Here is a 19,133-nt window from a genome sequence, read left to right as displayed (position 1 = left end):
CTGACTACCAGAAACATCTATAGTTAAGCAACAAAGTAATCTAGGCCCAAATTGGGATTCCAGTCCCTCCCACAGAGCTTCGGGGAGCAAACCTGCAAAACAAGTTCCAGGTAGTCCTCGACTTACAGCTACAATTGAACCCAATGTTTCTGCTGCTAAGTGAGACAGTCGTTAAGTGAATTTTGTCCCATTTTATGACCTTTCTAGCCACAGTTGTTAAGTGAATCACTGCAGTTATTAAGTTAGCCACACGGTTGTTAAGTGAATCTGGCTTCCCCATTGACTGTGCCTTGTCAGAAGGTCGCAAAAGATGGCCACAAGACCTCAGGACACTGCAACGGTCATAAATATGAGTCAGTTGCCAAGTGTCTGGATTTTGGTCATGTGACCAGGGGGAATGCTGCAAAAGTTGTAAGTTTGAAAAATGGTCATAAGTCACTTTCTTCAGTGCCGTTGTAACTTCGAACAATCACTCAATGAACTGTTGTTAAATCGAGGACTACCTGTAACGCCGTGTCCGAAATTATTCTTCTGCACCCACCCATTTTAACGGTTAGTTGTGGGATATACAAAATTGAAGTCCCGATGTTCTTAACTTGCTTTCTGGTCGTTGCCCTTGGTAGGAACAGCAGTGCCAAAGAGTTGACATCGTTTGCCGCCGAAGCCATTGCTGTCAACCGTCAGTTAATGCAGCACGAGGAGGAAGCTGCGGAGGAGATCCACCCCATTATCATCAAAGCTACCTCATGCTCTATGCACCTCTCTCCTCCTTCCGAATCCAAGCTGGCCAAACGGAGACAGAAGACCAGCATGGCTAAAGCGAACGCCACCCAGCATCTGGTGACCCCCTTGGTCTTGGTTGGGGATCACATGTGACTGCCTTTCCTTATATACGTCCATTCCTTCCCTCACCCCCCCACCCCTTCTGTGCTTTTCGGACAAAAAGGTCTGCTTGAATAGCTTAACAAAAGATCAAGATCCAAGTTGGCTGGTTTCCAAGAATTCTTTTCTGTCTTTGATCTTGTTCGACACAGGCTGTTTTGTTTCTTGTTCCTTTTTGTTTCTCCCTCTTTCTCTCTCTCTCTCTCTCTCTTTTTAAAGCTATTTAAATTCTATTCCTCCCTTCTCTTGTTTCCCCTCTTCCCGGTGCATTTTGATAACACACATAATTTTTCCTTAAAAAGTTAAAAAAAAAAGTTGTCCCTTTCTCCCTACTGAAGGATAGCTTATCTGGGGGAGGGGGGGGCTTCTGTTCTTTTTTTTTTTCCCTCCCTTTCTCTCAGCTTCTTGTACTGTGAAAAGAGGGGAGGGAGAAACCCTTTCCCCTTGTCTGCCCCACCTCCCAAGCCTGAACTTTTTAAACGTAGCATTTTTATGTTTTGGAGAGTGTTTGCTTTTTTTTTATGTTTATTTTAATTTTGTTCTTGCTATTGGTTTCTTTTTTTAAAACAAACAAACAAACATAACTACTCGGATTCTGTATGGTTTGAGGGTCTTTTTTCCCCAAAAGCACTGGAGTGACTGAAGGTGGGGAGGAGGGAAACAATTGCAGTCCGTGGATTGTATGAATGTTCATTTATGGGGAAAATGTAGGGAAATTGCAGAGTCTTCCCTAAAACTGTATAGATTCTATAAGCTGAAAGTAGTGGTATCTGGGATATAAACAGAAGGGGGAATTGGGAAGAGGAAGCCCATCCATATAGGGCAGAATTCCTTCTCCCCAAGCCCTGGCACCGTTCACAGCACTTATTTTGTATTTTGTTCTTTTTTTTTTCTCTCTCAAGGGGCCAAGCTGCGGACAACACAAGAACCCTATTTTGTTTCAATCCAGATATGTCCTGTTAACATGGGGTGGTCCAATTTTTTTTTTAAGAGTAAAAAGGATGTTTTAGGATCTACTATAGTGGAATCTAATCACTTCATGGGGTTTTTCCCCTGTTTGATAAGGAGAGATAAAAGGTAAAAAAAAGGTTTACCGAAGTAAAAAGGAAAGATTTTACTCCCTTCCATAGAGTAACCCAGTGTTTTCTCACCTTGGCAGCTTGAAGACTGGACTTCAACTCCCAGAATGGCTGGCCAGGGGAATTCTGGGAGTTGAAGTCCACATTTCTTCAAGCTGCCAAGGTTGAAAAACACTGGAGTAAGCTATTGGGAAAAAAAAGTGAGGCTTAATCTGACCGGAAGATAGTCAACATTAATTAAACCATCCTCTACAGGGCTGTAAAAATCTTTGCAAAAATATTCATAGAGATGTATAATTGCTTCAGGTTTGCAACTGTAGGATGCCCTCTCGTATAGAAAATTCTTATTGTGGCAGAACAGTTTATGGCAGTCCTTTACAACTTTTGGTGAGTGTTTTTTAATTTTTTTTTTTTTTAAACCCAAGACGATGCGTTGTTTGAGCTCCCCATCTCAAAGATAGACTGTGGCTCAAGGGATTTATTTTGAAATATTTCCCAGTCTTGGGAGCCTCGGTTCCTCTTATTCTGAACCAGTATAGATAAAATTCCTCAGGGATGGTTGCTTCCTACGGGGACTAATTAATTTGGGGAACCTCTAGCCTCCCCTTCCCCCAATCTTTACAGAACTACAATTCTTATAATTGTGGGTTTTGTGTAAGAAAACAACAATGAATCTAGTTTAAAGCTAGGCCTGCTGGAAGCTTGTGAATCTGGGGGAGCAGAGGCAGAACTGTAAATCAAACTCAGGATGGTGCATTCAGATGTGCTAAAATGATCAAAAGCCTGCTTTTTGGAATAGGGGAAGGAAGAGAAACACTTGTATGCATGTGGTGTTTCTCATTACAGAGAAGGAACTAGAAGACTGAGTGATTTTTTTTTATAAAAAAAAATCTGTTTCAACGCGTGAAATTCAAGCAGTTAGCAAGTAGCATATTGGGGTGAAATTCTGGTAGAGGATTCTCCAAGAGGGATGTGAAAATAGTATTTGGTTAGTGGTCCTCTTTGGCGTCCACCTCTTCTCGTCACCCTTTCTGATCAGAGTATAAGTATCAACGTAAGGATTGCCAGACAATTGCGAACAGTTTGTGCTATTGCTGTCTGACCCTTCTCCAATTCCTGCGGTGTTGAGCATCTAAGCCTGGGAGACATTATAGGAATTGCCTGCATTATGGGGCCTCAAGGCTCAGGAGCATTCTGGGAAATTAAATGGCAGCTCCAATTTCATGATGGGTGTTGCTCAGCTGCTGCCTGTTGATGCTGAGTCTAGAGGAGACCAACTTGAGAGCATTTTTGTGGGGTCTCCTTCTATACCTTGATATGAAACTGTCCTCAATGTTTGGTCAGCCCATGGTTGGGTGTCAATATCCTGTTCACCATGGATCAATCATGGTGGATTAGAGGTGCTTCTGAGGACATTCTTTTATGTGAATAGGCCATGAGCTAGCTGAAAGGGAGGGAAAGGCATACCATCGCCTCTTAAAACAGGAGTCCAACCATGGCAACTTTAAGACCTATGGACTTCAGCCCCCAGGATTCCACAGACAGCATGTCTGGCTGAGAAATTCTGGGAGTTGAAGTCCACAAGTCTTACAGTTGTGCAGAGTTGGACACCCCTGACTTAAAGGCTTGAATATAATGAAACATGATGGTGCTTTCCAGGCACACCTGGAAATTTAGATTATTGGCTGTTTGTATCCACTGGGGGAGACTCAGCCCCTCTCCCCACTCTGAGACATACACCCACCACTCTGTGATACACACTCTTGAGAGCAAGTCCTACTCTCAGAATTTCTCGAAAAGACTGCGCACACATGCAGGCAGTGAAAACGTTTGTACATAAATCAGTATTGCATCATGATATAGATTGGAAAATATTCTTGAATGTGTGTGTGGTGCCTTGATAACGGTGGCAGTTGTGACTAGGCCGTGGGTGGGCAGATAACTTTTGCCACGCTCAAATCTAGTAGTATTTCTGTCTACCATCCTTTATGCATAAGCTACAGGGCAAGCAGCGCTATGCATTCTGACTTGGGAGCAACGCTTACTGACTTCTGTTGGATTTGTTTCCAACAAAGTATGTGTAGGACCGGTTGATGGCTGAAGGGCTGCCTTTCTTAAGGGTAAAGGTATGGATGGGAAAGCTTATTGAATCTGTTGGACTTCCTTCAGAGGACTCAAGGGGAGGATCAGCCAGTTAGTTACAGTTTGAAGGTGAAAGTTGTTGTTAAAATCTAGCTAGGGAGGTGATTTTGAAACTTAGTGTGTTTTGCTGTGCAAGGCAAGGGAGAGTTTGCTATTGTTTTAAGGTCAGTTTGACCTATCTGATCTCCTTTCTAAGTCTTGGGATTTTTTCTTTTAATCCAGTGATAACAAGATAGATCCTCTGCAGGACTTTGGCAGAATTGGTTGAACAGCCATGTGTATAAGCTCAATCTTGAATGATTGTGGCAAAACATCTGCTGGTGACTTCAGCTGCTATCCAGATGTGCACGTGTGGGTGTATGTGATCTAATAGGAAGGATGCTTGTCTCTGAATAAAGACTTTTTCTAAATAACAATACTATGCAAAGAAGTTTGGATTCTTTTTGCTGAGAAAGAGAAGTAATTTTTTTCAGATGCAGGATAATTGATTTTTTTTTTACATAAATGTGGAGGCTTGTAAAATAATTTGTCACCTCCTTTCTTTTCTACTTTTTGATATTTTTCTCTGCTTTCTTGACAGAAGGTAAAACAGATGGGATCTCCTTTCTAGTATTATGCTTTGCTTGTTGTGACCTTGCGGTCTTTTCCAACAGATGTGCTTTCATTAAGGAATGGGTTAGAAAGATGGTACCATCTGAAAATAATGAGGTGCAGAATACACTGGTTAGCTGAGCTGGCTACATTATGGGAGAATTTATTTTTAAATCAAAGAACTTTTTATCATACAATTCAGAACAAAATTCTAAATAGGTATGGATTTTGTCACCAATGATAAATAACCTTGTGGTCAGAAATTACTTGAACAGTGGTGGGTTCAGGCTCTTTGGCTCAAGAAAGCAGTAGCCTATCGCTTCTAAATTGCCTGATACTTAAATCCTTTCAGGATTAGAAGCAAAGGGAGCAGCTTCCAGTGTGGATGTTCTCATTCAGATGGTTTTAAATGGTATGATGGGATATAATTTGCTTTGTTTTTGCTTTTTTGTTGTTGTTTATGCTGCGTCTATCCTTCAAAAGAAAGATAGCTTTAAGAACAGTTTATCAAAAGTTAGGAATATATTTACACACCAATTTTTTTTTCCCTCTCAAGAGCATCCATTCCCCAGAAGTGACATGGTACCTATATTTGGCTGAGCATTTTAGCCTGATCCGCAACAACTCTAAACCTTTTGATCATAGGGCCAGTGTGTATGGTTGGTTCATCTGAAAAAAAAAAAATTGTGTAAAATGTCCTCCTCCCTAGCTCTTTGGGATACTACTTTGGGAGAAAGAAAAATTGCCTTCTGCTTCCCTCTGTTTGATTCTTAAAGGGCCAAAATGGGACTCCTGTGATGCCTATGGTATGCTGATAGGTTGGGAACGATGGACAGTGACTTTCAAACCAGCATTCTCAGTTGAAACGTGCTGTGCACCAATCTTTTTTAAACTAGGATACTTCTCAGGATTATTATGTCAACACGTGAAGGATTGCTCATACTCCTTTTTTGTCTCTCATTCGTGCCTGATATTTAAGAAACAAAAACATCATAGATAATTTATGAAGTGTTTGGAATCGTGTGACAAGACGTGCACAAGGTACAAAATAAAATCATGTAGAGCGCCAAATAATAACTTTTGTATCCCCCTCCTGTGTGTGGATCATCTTAACATACATAGCCCTTCTCTGCAGGGTTGAACATTTTTTAGGAGTGCAAGCGCAGTGGGTCAGAATTGTGACCCACCCAGGAAAGTGTGCTTTTTAATTGGTGAGCTTTTTAAAAGCAAATAAACTGTCTTTGGCGAGTGGGCGAAGTGAAACAATATCATATAAAAGCATTGCTAAGATCATATCTTACTCTGGGATGGTGTACCTGATCTGAATAATCTTGAGTGAAAGGATTCAAGTGTGCCCAAAAGTGAACTCTGTCCTATCTTACCTGTTATGAAAGAATGAGGTTTCTGTGCCCATTGAAATGGGTGGTTGTGGTCTGCTGGCACTGGGGTGGTTTTTTTTTTTTTTTTAAAGGCTTCTGTCAAAATAACATAACTTGCCTTAACTCATTTCCTTTGCAATGCGGAATTCCATCTTGGTTTGAAGTTGATTTTGTAAGATGAAGGTGCATCGACTGTTCAGGTTTTGAATGAAATATATTAAGTGCATCCAGATTCCATCCTGGAGGGAGATACTGTGAACCATGGGTGGCTTTTCTGCATTTGATGTAATAGCCCCTCCTGAAATTTCATCACTTGGGTGATTGGATTGGGAAATGGGTTTGAAGACTAGGAATTTGAATGCATTTGAGGTGCATTCTTTCCCAAATCTAATGGGAAAGAAGCAGCTAAGCTAGAAATTATTGTTTTCAGTGTTGGGTTTTCTCTGATGACTGATGGGATTGGTGGAAAAAAATAGAACCCACTTTAATACAGAGGGACTTAGTTAACACCATAGAAAACAAGATGGCTTGAGCCTCAAATAATCTGTCTTTTTCCATGGGGTTTGCAAACAGAATTATCATTTGTAGTATTTATGCCTTTGGCAATATGAATCTCTTTGATTCCGTTTCTTGTTCCTAATTTCAACCCTGAACACAGATAAAACATTTCCCTGTGAGCGATTTTTAAGACTTGCATTGTCTATATCCACACTTCACCCAGAGGGATTTGACTATGGTGGTTTGGAGTCTAAAATCTACAATCTCAGCATATCTGGAGGCTACGAGATTGGAAAAAGCTGTCTAGACTTCCTTTCCCCCCTTGATTTTCTTTCCTTTCCTTTTTGTATTCCTTTTTGTGTGTGTGAGACCAAAATTGGTGGTGCTTAGATTTCTTGCTTCTTAATTCAGTCGGAATTAGAGGGATGGGAGATACGGAGTGCTTGGAGGTGTTTAGACTACTCGAGCTCATTTGAATTAACCCCCAGGAATTCTGTTAAATGGGCATATAGCTTCTGGAGAGTCTTAAAACGCTGTCCTGTTCTGCACAGTTCCCTGGATTTGGAAGCCCAAAGAGTTAAACTATGTTTAAAGTCACTAGTTCTTATGAAGAAATGGACTTGTACCTTTGGACAGATATAGGAATGCCTCCAACATGCTCCCTTGACATCTCAACCATCTATTTTCTCTCAAGATTGCTTTCCATATATTTATAGTTTGCATTGTGTTATTTTCCAATTAGTTGTGCACAGACGATTCTGTTCTTGCCAAAATTCTTACTTTCAAACTTTCACATCCCACACCCCCTCAGTATTTTTCTTTATAAAAACGTTTATTGGAAAGCATCTTGTTTTGTACCTCCACGAGTTTTAATTAGCTGCATATATGAGGACAGGAGAACATATTGATGCATCTTTGACTTAATGCCCTCCTCTCCTCAGTTTAAGTCTATTTAGAACTGGTTATTTAGCATTTTACTGTGAAGTTGGTTTCTTTTCTTTTCTTTTATGAGAAAAATCAGTTCAGGAAAAATATTTTCCTCTGATTACCATAAAAGACTGCCAAAGGTTTTGTTTTCTGACATAAAGTCACCTTAACGCACCACTGGGGACTATACATGCCAGAGTCCTTCATCAAAGGACTGGTTTGAAAATGACAAATTAAAAAAAAAACTTTTAAAATCTTAAAAAAACAAAAAAAAAACAAAGCACTTTATTATGTACCAGGTGAACTGATTCAGCTTGATGGAACTTTTTCCTTTGTAACACCTTGTTGATGCCAGAATTTTTTGTATTCTGTTTTGTAAGAATTTAATAAATGCATTGAAACATGTGAATGTCTTTTTTGACTGGTGTGTATTTAATAATTTAAATGTTAGCAGGTTTTCCACAGTGGCATGAATGTGGTTGGCCACTGAAATGGGAGAACCTAATTGACTTTGTGTAGGCATGGAAACTGTGCTGGACCAGTGAGTATTGGGAGCAGAAGCTATCAAGAGACGACAAAAATGAAAAGAAAAAAAAAAGAAATTGGATAAGGGAGTTAACTTCCATTTGTTGCTAAGAAAACTAAATGGATGTGTCTGTATAGTCATCAGGAGTCAAGGGACACACTTTATTATGCATCGTATGAGTCAAGGCTGTTCAGTAAACCATGTACCGATACTAGTATTAAATCAGATTAAGCCATGCCTTGACACATGAAATAGCAAATCATGGTTCATTACATGGAGGGAAGTGTGTAGTGGGGTGCCCCAGGGCTCTGTTCTGGGCCTAGTGCTGTTCAACATCATCAACGATTTGGACGAGGGGATAGATGGGGAACTCATCAAATTTGCAGACGACACCAAGCTGGCAGGAATAGCCAACACTCCAAAAGATAGGCTTAAGATACAGAAGGATCTGGACAGACTTGAACACTGGGCACTAACTAACAAAATGAAATTCAGTGGTGAAAAAAGCAAGGTTCTACATTTAGGCAAGAAAAATCAAATGCACAGGTATAGTATAGGGCAGTGATGGCGAACCTTTTAGAAACTGAGTGCCCAAACTGCAACCCAAAACCCACTTATGCATCGTCGGATGCTGGGTGGGTGTGGCCAATTGGGTGGGCGTGGCTGCAGTGGTAGCAGACTGGGTGGGACTAAAAAGTTCAATTCCAACTTTGCAAGATCTTTTTTTTCCCCCGCGAGAAGAAATTGAACCTTTTTTTTTTTTTTTTTTGCACACACAGGCGGAGGCCTAAAGCAAAAAGTTTTTATGAAACCCAGCTGAAGGCCTAGGACTGGGACGATGGCGCGCATGCCCACAGAGAGGGCTCTGAGTGCCGCCTCTGGCACATGTGCCATAGGTTCGCCACCACTGGTATCGGGGGTACCTTGCACAATAGTAACTGTGAGAGGGACCTCAGAGTCCTTGTGGACAATCACCTAAATGTGAGCCAGCAGTGTGCTGCAGGTGCCAAAAAGGCCAACACAATGCTAGGCTGCATTAAAAGAGGGATAGAATCAAGATCACATGAAGTGTTACCACTTTACAATGCCTTGGTAAGGCCACACTTGGAATACTGCGTCCAGTTTTGGTCACCATGATGTAAAAAAAATGTTGGGACTCTTAGAGTACAGAGAAGAGCAACAAAGATGATTAGGGAACTGGAGGCTAAAGCATATAAGGAATGGCTGCTGGAATTGGATATTTCTAGTTTAATGAAGGGAAGTACGAGGGGGGACATGATAGCAGTGTTCAAATATCTCAGGGGCTGCCACAAAAAAGAGGGAGTCCAGCTGTTCTCCAAAGCACCTGAAGGCCGGACAAAAAGCAACGGGTGGAAACTTACCAAAGAGAGAAGTAACCTAGAACTAAGGAGAAACTTCCTGACCCTTAGAACAATTAATTAGTGGAACAACCTGCCTCCAGAAGCAGTGAATGCTCCAATACTGGAAGTTTTTAAAAAGACTGGACAGCCATTTGTCTGAAACGGTATAGGGTTTCCTGCCTGAGCAGGAGGTTGGACTAGATGATCTCCAAGGTCCCTTCCAACTTTACTACTACTACTACTACTACTACTACTATTACTATTTAACCATGGGTTAAATAATGTCATGATTTTTACGCTTTGCAAAATTGTAAGGGGGAAGGAGTATTGCTGGTCCGTTGTCCTTTATTTAGAAAACTACGGATCTGATGTTAGCAATTAAAACAAGTCACCGCTACCTTCTCAAGGATTCTTTGTATGCATGTCAACCAAGGCTGCACTGCATTTAGAGAAGGATTATTAACTCTTATAATTTAAGGTGAGGACCAAGATGAAATCAACACGGGCATACCAAAATATCCAGGGAGATTAAAACTTAAAACACCCAGTGTGTATATCGCATTTAATCAGAAATGGTACCGGAAGAGATATTAGAATGCTGTACCTGGTCCCCAAGGTAACAGTAAGGATACAGGAGCAACAGGATATATGGGCTGCCCTTGAAGATTGTGCATCATCTAAATCTGCTCCAGGAAGTACACTGGGTGCAATTCAAGGGGTGCAATTCAAGATTCTGTTGATCCTTTAAAAAAAAATCCTGCTTGCTTTGTACTAAATATCTTCCAAGTCCTCTGCTTTAAAACGAATCTCCGCATCTAATGAGATAAAAGCGTGAAAGCATTTTGAGGGTCCCATATGCAGGGACTCCATGATTGATAGCTCCCCTTCTGTGGAAGAGTGATCCAGTACATCAAGATCACTTCTGCCCTGCAGCCCTTGATTGAGGGCTTCAGTGAATATTATCTTGAGCTCTTACTGTCCCTTGTTTTTTTTTATTTGATTATATCCAGTCTGTAATCAAGTGGCATAACACCTTAATCATAAATAATTGAGCTACACCTTTTCTACTTATTACCATGTTTTCAAACTTTTTCAGGTAGTGGAACCTGTTAGTTAAAATCTTGAAACCTCGATTGTGAAACAAAGCTCTAGTAAAAAGATCAGCTTTTTTTAAATGTACCACAGAAGTTTTAAGATTCAAGGACCACAGAAAAATTCTAATGTTTAAGAATGTTCATTGCTTATCTATATGCATTTTATTCTCCAGTAAGGAGATTAGAGATAGATAATAGAGATAGATAGGAGAGACAGAGAGACAGACATAGATGTCAGACAAAAGTAAGCCAAGTTCATTATATAATGATTAAGAAACAATATACAGTTTATATATACTCTTTGCTTCCCTGCTCTGCATTCAGTACAATATTTCAGTTTTCACTATGGAACTGGTCATTATACTAAACCTAAAGAGGCACATTAGATGTTTAAAGAAAATGAGTGAATATTTTTGTTATTAGCCAAGTCAAAGTAAAAAGGCAGAGTTTTTTTCTTTCACTTTGGCTATGCTGACTTGTCCTTTTTACAAATATTTTGGGCTATGAGCAAATTCATCTGTACCTCCTAGTATAGGAAGTCATAAAGTAGCTGTTGGTGATAGGCTGAGTCCCAGGAAAGGCAACTTATCAGGTGTTCTGATGAGTCCACATATTTCAAAAAAGTAACAAACTAATGACTATAGCATGGAACTTTCCTGAGTCATGATAGTTTGTCAAAGTATCTGTTGAAAATAATCCATACACTCATTTAAATTCCTAGAAGAAAATTCTAAGGGTTCTGTCATACATTTGAGACTGAAAGAACTGCTGAGAGTTTCCAAGGTTGGATTCATATAACATTATGACATAACTTGGTTTGCTTGGCTTAGATTTAGGGTATTATTTGAAGGTTGGTGTAAGGACCCACCCCACTTTGCATCTTAAGAAGACAGAACTCTTGGAATATTTCTTCCAATAGGCATCCTTTAAGAGAAAATGGTTGCAGACGTTCTAGACAGGACCTGGGGCCCAAGCCCTACGGTTCAAGGTTTTAGGGGGTCCCCAGCAGCCCCACTCCACCCCACCATCTTTCCAGCGACAATCCCAGGCATTACATTTCCACCCCCTTTTTCCTCACTGCCGGTGGAAGGGAGACTTCAGAGAGGAGTAGATGAAAGCTGATGGCCCCATTGTTATGATTAGTCCTTTTGGTGGTATCCATATTCAATCCCTTTGAAGTTGTACCCAAGGAAGTGAGGGCCATAAAACCCCTTTGTTCACCCCCCTTCCCCTTCATCGTATGACAGAATCCAGAGAGGGCAGAAATGGGATTTTCCATAGTCGATAACTAGAGATGAAATATAATTGGATTCTGACAGTTGGGTTGCAAAACATGGCTTAGCCCAATGTGCAATCCAGATTGGTTAGTTATCCTCTGGCAAATCAAACTTTGAAGTAATCAAAATGAAAAGGCATCAGCTCTGTTACGTCACAACTCACAATATTTGTCTTTAGAGTGGCACACCCAGAACAATGATAAAGAATTGCAAAATGTCTGCTTATTTCGAGAACATAGGCCTTTTGTATTTGTATTCAACTTAAACACCAATGAGGCAAGTAACTATTCTGATTTATCTTTGTTTTGCATTATGGGAAATCTTTTAAAGTGTGTTTTTTATGCTAATGCTGTTCAGGTAAGAACTTTTTTAAAAAATGTAATTCTGCCTCCCCCTCTTCCCTTCTTCCCCAGATTGAGATGGCCCCAACTTTGCTGGCCTTCCAAAGGAGGTTAAAACTCCCCATTTTCCCATAGTCTGGAAGTTAATTCATGGCAACTGGACTTTTCTTTTTGGTTTGGATTGTTTCATTGCTTATCCAAGTAGCTTCTTCAGTCTGACCAAGTTGGTTAAGAGGCCCCATATATCAATATATTGTCTTTCCCATAGACATTGGGGGGAGGGGTAGATAATAATAATAATAAAGTTGGAAGGGACCTTGGAAGCCATCTAGTTCAACCCCCTGCTCAGGCAGGAAACCCTGTACCATTTCAGACAAATGGCTGTCCAGTCTCTTCTTAAAAATGTCCAGTGTTGGAGCATTCACCGTTTCTGGAGGCAAGTTGTTCCACTGGTTAATTGTTCTGTCAGGAAGTTTCTCCTTAGTTCTAGGTTGCTTCTCTCCTTGATTAGTTTCCATCTGTTGCTTCTTGTCCTGCCTTCAGGCACTTTGGAAAATAGCTTCACTCCCTCTTCTCTGTGGCAGCCCGAGATATTGGAACACTGCTATCATGTCCCCCCTTGTCCTTCTCTTCATTAAACTAGACATACCCAATTCCAGCAACTGTTCCATGTTTTAGCCTCCAGTCCCCTAATAATCTGTTGCTCTTTTCTGTACTTTCTAGAGCCTCAACATATTTTTTACATCGTGGTGATAAAAACTGGATGCAGTATTCCAAGTGTGGCCTTTCCAAGGCATTGTAAAGTGGTATTAACACTTCACGTGATCTTAATTCTATCCGTTAATGCAGCCTAGCACTGTGGTGGCTTTTTTGGCAGCTGCAGCACACTGCTGGCTCATATTTAAGTGATTGTCCACTAGGACTCCGAGATCCCTCTCACAGTTGCTACTATTGAGCAAGGTACCCCCTATACTATACCTGTACATTTGGTTTTTCTTGCCTAAATGTAGTAGAACCTTACTTTTTTCACCATTGAATTTCATTTTGTTAGATAGCGCCCAGTGTTCCAGTCTGTCCGGATCCTCCTGTATCTTAAGCCTCTCTTCTGGAGGGTTGGCTATTCCTGCCAGCTTGGTGTCATCTGCAAATTTGATGAGTTCCCCATCTATCCCCTCGTCCAAATCATTGATGAAGATGTTGAAGAGCACTGGGCCTAGAACAGAGCCCTGGGGCACCCCACTACACACTTCCTTCCATGTAGATGCGGTTCCATTGAGGACCACAAGCTGAGTACGGCCGGTCAGCCAGCTACGGATCCATCTGGTGGTGATGCTGTCTAACCCACATTTTTCTATCTTATCAAGTAGTAGGTTGTGATCTACTTTATCAAATGCCTTACTGAAGTCCAAGTAAATTATATCCACAACAGGTGTTGTTTGTTGAGGCCAACACTGGTAAATTTTTGACTGAAGACTGAAACACACCTCAGTTCTGGTGTTTTTATTTGGTATTGATTGTATTTGTGCATTTTTATAGCATTGCCCAGTTTATTTGCTTAAGAGGAGTGGCTGTATACATTTCTAAATTAAATTTAAATAAATTTCTTTATTTTTCACATTTCTGTACCATCCAGAGATGGGCAGTGTACAATAAAATGTCAAAATATAAAGCAGCATATGCAAACATTTAAAAAAAATTAAGAAGAGCTAAGAGATTAAAATTAGTTAAATTGTAAAGGGAAGGTTTTTCAGGGGACTAACCAGCCCCTTGGCTATGTGCTATCCTGGGCTCCCAAGTGATGCTGCAGAACCATATCTTACCTCCTTTTCAGAAGGCCAGGAGAGTCGGGATCTGTCTCTCCTCCAGGGGAAGAATATTCCACGTAAATAACAACAACTTTACTGTCACTTTGAATGTACACAAATCGGCATACATCAAAATGAAATTTTTGTTGCATACAGTTCTCAAAGGGTCACCACCTCTGATATACACTCCTTGTTTGTGGCCAGCTTAAGTTTCAGATCGTCCATTTTAGTCTCTAAAATACATACATATAATGATCTACTTCTAAAGATGTGGGCAATGCTGTGTGAGGTTTCTTCAGGCAGACAGACCAAACTCTGAAGCTTTATAACTTTGCTGCAGAATTTTATAACTGGAAGTCAGTGAGTCTAATTCTACATTGTACCCTGGTCTGTAGCTACCTCTAGTGTTCAATTGGTACATTTTACATCATGACTGCCAGAATTTCTAATGTCCAAACACATTTTTCATTTCTTGCCTGCAACATGCACAGCTCCAGAATTTGGTAGTGTTGATGTTATGTTCCTCCCAAACAATGAAATATATCTTCCATTGGCTGTTGTGTGACCAGATTTTTGTCCCTGCAAGATAGAATCAATATAACTTTAAAATATTTTTTTTTACTTCAAGATAAAATCAATATAACAAGAGCCAGCTTGGTGTAATGGCTAAGGTGCTGGCCTAGAAACCAGGAGACTCTGAGTTCTAGTCCCACCTTAGAAGTGAACGCCGGCTGGATGACTTTGGGCCAGTCACTGTCTCTCAGTCCACAGCTTCCTTCTGCAGTTTTGGTAGTTTTATACATTTGGAAGAGGCATCCCATTCCTCATAACAATTTTATGAACAGGGAATAAAGATGATGTCTAAAAGACTCAATTATGACTTTTTCATTATAAAGACAACATCTTCAACCCAGTGCTTTCTGAAGGGTTTTGGTAAAATAATGGCAGCTGTAGCCCCCAAAATAACCATCTGCATAACTTGTTTGCTGGAGCATGAACAGTAATGAGCAACAGTAAGCATATACTTTTAATTGACATCTGGTTCTTCCTTGGAACACATTTTCTTAATCAAAAAGACTGTAAACCTTTTGATAATTAAAGTTAGGAAGAAAGCCATTATCCCAACGCTGTCAAGTAGCCCAGCCTTACTCTTTTTTTGGTCTCTTTGTTGATTTTCACCTCCTCTTTTTTTCTGGATCAGCAATAACTTTGCTTTCAACAGAGTGTTGAAGTTAGAATTGCAGAGATGGACAACCAGGTCTGAGTTGTCCTTCTCACTTGCCAGCTTTTTTCTTTGATTATCTTGGAGAGAAACCTTTGAGCTAATGTAGGCTGGACGGATTTGCGCCTCAAAGAATAGAGACTACTTACTCCATTAGCAGTAAAGTACAAGGAGGTTCCTCAGCCTTAAAGGTGCTGAATCAAACTCCCTCCAGGGCATTGCCTTCTTAAATATGGGAACAATCTTCAGGAGTCCCTAAGCAGTCTTGCTTTCTCAGTTTAGAACAGTCATCTAGGTCCACCTGATCAGCTGGATCCAGAATCAGACAAAATAGCATAACAATATCCTCCCTTTGAATAGAGACCCCAGCTCCTGGAGAACTGTGGCTTCAGGAGCAAACTAAGCAGATGAAACCAGAGAACACTGAAAAGCAGCTACCGATAGATGCTGTTTATATTTTGTCTGTCACTCAGCTCAAAGTGGCATGTATAGTGCTCTCTCTTTCCATTTCTCCCCAAAAACCTGGGGAGTAAGTTGGACTCAGAAAATAATTGGCCTAGAATTCCATAGGGAGCTTCCATAACTGAGGATGAACCAGAATTGCTCCTCATTCAGCATCTTCACCACCACATCAAACTCAATTCTTTCCTCTCTTTTCAATGGAGAACATTTTATTTTATTCCCCATTTTCAAGCAAAGCAAAGTAGAATCAGCGTGTCTCACTTTCTCTGAATAGTACATTTTGCATTTTCCTTCCTCTTTGCTGTGATGAGAAGCCTCCAAAATTCAGATTTTCTTTGTTGCGGCAAGTTTTTCCATTTCTTTTTGGCTTCTCCAGTTGTAGCTAAATACTGCCACACACTGAGCTCCTGCTTCATCTTTCTCATTGAACAGAATGTGCTTTGTCTAAACCCCTTTCTCTCAATGAATTTCTGTAATGTATTAAATTATCATAGATTACTGCTTATTTCTATGCTTGCCATGAGAACGTCTTGTGCTACCTTCCCCACAGATTGTCAATTACTTATTTGAGTGTCACCAAGAATAATTTAATTGATAAATTGTTGATTAATCCACCAGGGAGCTTTTATGATTGAGGGTGGCTGCTGTTGGACTGAAGACTTTATCTATATATGATACTATTAAAACTCTTGTCCTATCTTTCACTGGATGAAATGGTAATTAATAGGGTAACAATTTTTGAACCCAGATACCTCAAATTTACACATTATATCCACTATTTTACACATTATATCCACTATTTGGGACCCAGGACTCCCAACGGAATGAAATTTGGGAAAGGTATGGCTGCTTCAGGGCTCCTGGCAGTTGCCGTGGTCATGTGATCTTCATTTTCAATGTTCTATGATTTCCCAGTCAGTTTAGCAATCCCTTGCTGGCTCTTCCACTTAGCAGCAGCTACTTACCTGCCTAGAGGGAAGATTTTTGATGCTCCCTGCTAGATTCCCACAAGGAAATTCAATGGGGAAGTTGGCAGGAATCCAGAAATCATTCCTGTTTCCATTATTTTTTTTGCCTCCTCCTGAATCATTTTTGTTTAGATAAGGAAATCTCTCTGAAATGATGACTCAACAGAGCACAGGTTGTCTGGTTTACAAAAAATAAAAATAAAATAAAATAAATAAATCAGGGTTTAATTGCATGCTAGGAATATGCAGGGAAACCTTAATTACTGTAGTCCTACTTCGAGATTAATTGTAATGTTAAAAAAAATTTTCAGGGTTCTTTTCCAAGCTGGGAGAAATAGACAGACACCAGGCAGCTGCTGTGGAAAGGAGGTTCAATTGGTTTATTTCTAGGACAAAGAGGTTTTGTTCTTGGGGGCAGCAACTGGATGGTACATTGGTAAGATTTTTATAGAACTGACCCTTTGTATTAGGTGTATGAAGGAAATGCGTGCATGTGTCTGATGGGTACTGCCATGGGTGGAAGAAATCATTATTGACTTAACACTAGGCCCTATCTAACAAAATGAAATTCAATGGTGAGAAAAGTAAGGTTCTACATTTAGCTAAGAAAAACCAAATGCACAGATACAGAATAAGTGTATATTAATAGTAACTCAACAGTAGTAACTGCGAGAGGTTATCTTGGAGTCCTAATGGGCAATCACTTAAATATGAGCCAACAGTGTGTTGCAGCTGCCAAAAAACCAACACAATCCTAGGCTGCATTAACAGGGATAGAATCAAGATCACCTGAAGTGTTAGTGCCACTTTATAATGCCCTGGTAAGACCACACTTGAAATATTGCATCCAGTTTTGGTCCCCAGGATATAAAAAAGATGTTGAGACTCTAGAAAGAGTGCAGAGAAGAGCAACAAATATGATTAGGAGGCTAAAACATATGAAGAACGGTGCAGGAATTGGGTACATCCAGTTTAATAAAAAAGTAGGGATGACATGATAGCAGTGTTCCAATATCTGCCACAAAGAAGGGATGTCTGGGTCAACTTATTCTCCAAAGCATCTGAAGGCAGAAGAAGAAGCAACAGATGGAAACTAATCAAGGAGAGAACCAATTTAGAATAAAGGAGAAATTTCCTGATAGTCAGAACAATAAGTTGAGCAACTTGCCTCCAGAAGTTGTGGTGCTCCAACACGGGAGGTTTTTAAGAAGAGACTGGACAGTCATTTGTCTGAAATGTTATAGGTTTCTTGCTTGAGCAAAGGGTTGGACTAATAGACCTCCAAGGTCCCTTCCAACTCTTGTTATTTTCTATATCAGTACATTTTCTTTTTGTTGTATATGTGGTTTTCATAGTTGCACATTATGAGTAAAGGAAGTATGGGCATAAGTTTTTTGTCTTTTTAATTTTGTTTGGCTTGGGTGATCAGCTTCTATTTACCTTTAGTTCTTTGTATTGCTGGCTTCCGTCTATCCATCTGCATCTCCCTCTGTATAGAGACCTAGTTTTATGAATGGAAATTTAGGGAGACAATTTAGGAGGAGACAGTTTCCTAGGCTAAAAACCGGGAATAAGCTATTCAGGGAGAGACAGGTGAATTTTTTTTTCATTCTTATGGAGGATTTCTTATTCTTTGGGGATTATTTCTTATGAGTGGTTTTCTTTTATTTTTCAGGGGAACACGTCCACAGTAACAAGAGTTACAAATGTACTTTAGCATTTGACTTGAATTTAATCTGTTCTTATTCCATGATATCCATCACCTGAGAATTATTATAGGATGCCTTATAAATACTTGAATAGGTGATGCAATAGCCATTCCTATAAAAAAAATCTGAACTGATTTATCCCTGAATGAGAAACTGTACGATTATTTTTAAAAGAAAAAATCTATCCGTTTTCTTACTTAAAACATTTTAACTGCATTTCTAAATCTGTCAGAAACACTTTTTCCCTTTGCCTACTTGAAACGATTATCCCAGAAAACATTAATATGTGCTTGTGTGTACAAACACACACAAAACACCTTTTATTTGATGGAGAGAAGCCAGCCCTTAAAAAAAATCAGAATATTTTCTGTCATGACAAGCCTCTATCTCAAACAGCCCCCCTCTTTTTAAAAAAACTTCAAAATCTCTACTTCCAGAGGATCAGGACCTCTGCATCCACCCCACTCCGCCCGTTCTTCGTAGATACAGACCCTCCCAACCGCGTTGTCAAAGCCTTTTTTCTTTCCTGAAGCGCCTCAATGTCATAGTAAATCCCTTCTTTTAAAAACAAAAACCAAAGCCCAGAGGCCACTGCACTCAATCACAGTCCAACTGAAGGGGAAAAGACGCGTTTCTCTCTCCTTCGCTTCCTCCTCATAATTAACAGCGGGGCAGGCATGGCAGCCCCTCCTCCTCACCTACCACCGCCGCCGCCACCCTGCCCGCTCGGGCTTCTTCGCCTCATGGGCCGTGGCCGCTGCTGCTGCCGCCGCCCGCCTTCCCCAGCCACCCCACCGCCGCCTCCTCCTCCTCCTCCTCCTCCACCGCCGCGCTCGGGCCTCTTCCTGGCCGCCGCCCTCGTCGTCCTCT

General features: G+C 40.4%; 1 protein-coding gene and 1 long non-coding RNA gene across 2 annotated transcripts in view; one reads left to right on the top strand and one right to left on the bottom strand.

Moving 5' to 3' along the window:
* Nucleotides 1-7,907, top strand: part of MKNK2 (MAPK interacting serine/threonine kinase 2) — a 47,162-nt gene extending 39,255 nt beyond the window's left edge. The window contains exon 14 of the mRNA XM_039328512.1: nucleotides 624-7,907. Within this exon, the coding sequence (XP_039184446.1) occupies nucleotides 624-876 (253 nt within the window). The 3' untranslated portion in view covers nucleotides 877-7,907. The remainder of the gene's footprint in view (nucleotides 1-623) is intronic.
* Nucleotides 7,908-13,682: 5,775 nt separating this feature from the next.
* On the bottom strand, nucleotides 13,683-19,062 carry LOC120301368. The gene is made up of 4 exons (XR_005554866.1): nucleotides 18,962-19,062; nucleotides 17,995-18,055; nucleotides 16,552-16,732; nucleotides 13,683-14,481 (listed from the first exon to the last, which is right to left on the bottom strand). It is a non-coding gene; the product is annotated as an uncharacterized LOC120301368 (long non-coding RNA).
* Nucleotides 19,063-19,133: the final 71 nt, after the last annotated feature.

The sequence above is a fragment of the Crotalus tigris genome, unplaced genomic scaffold (assembly GCF_016545835.1).
Source record: "Crotalus tigris isolate CLP2741 ecotype Arizona unplaced genomic scaffold, ASM1654583v1 scf7180000024379.1109085, whole genome shotgun sequence".
Taxonomy (NCBI): Eukaryota; Metazoa; Chordata; class Lepidosauria; order Squamata; family Viperidae; genus Crotalus; species Crotalus tigris.
Note: the sequence above shows the minus strand (reverse complement) of the source record. Positions and strands in the feature narration are given on the sequence as shown.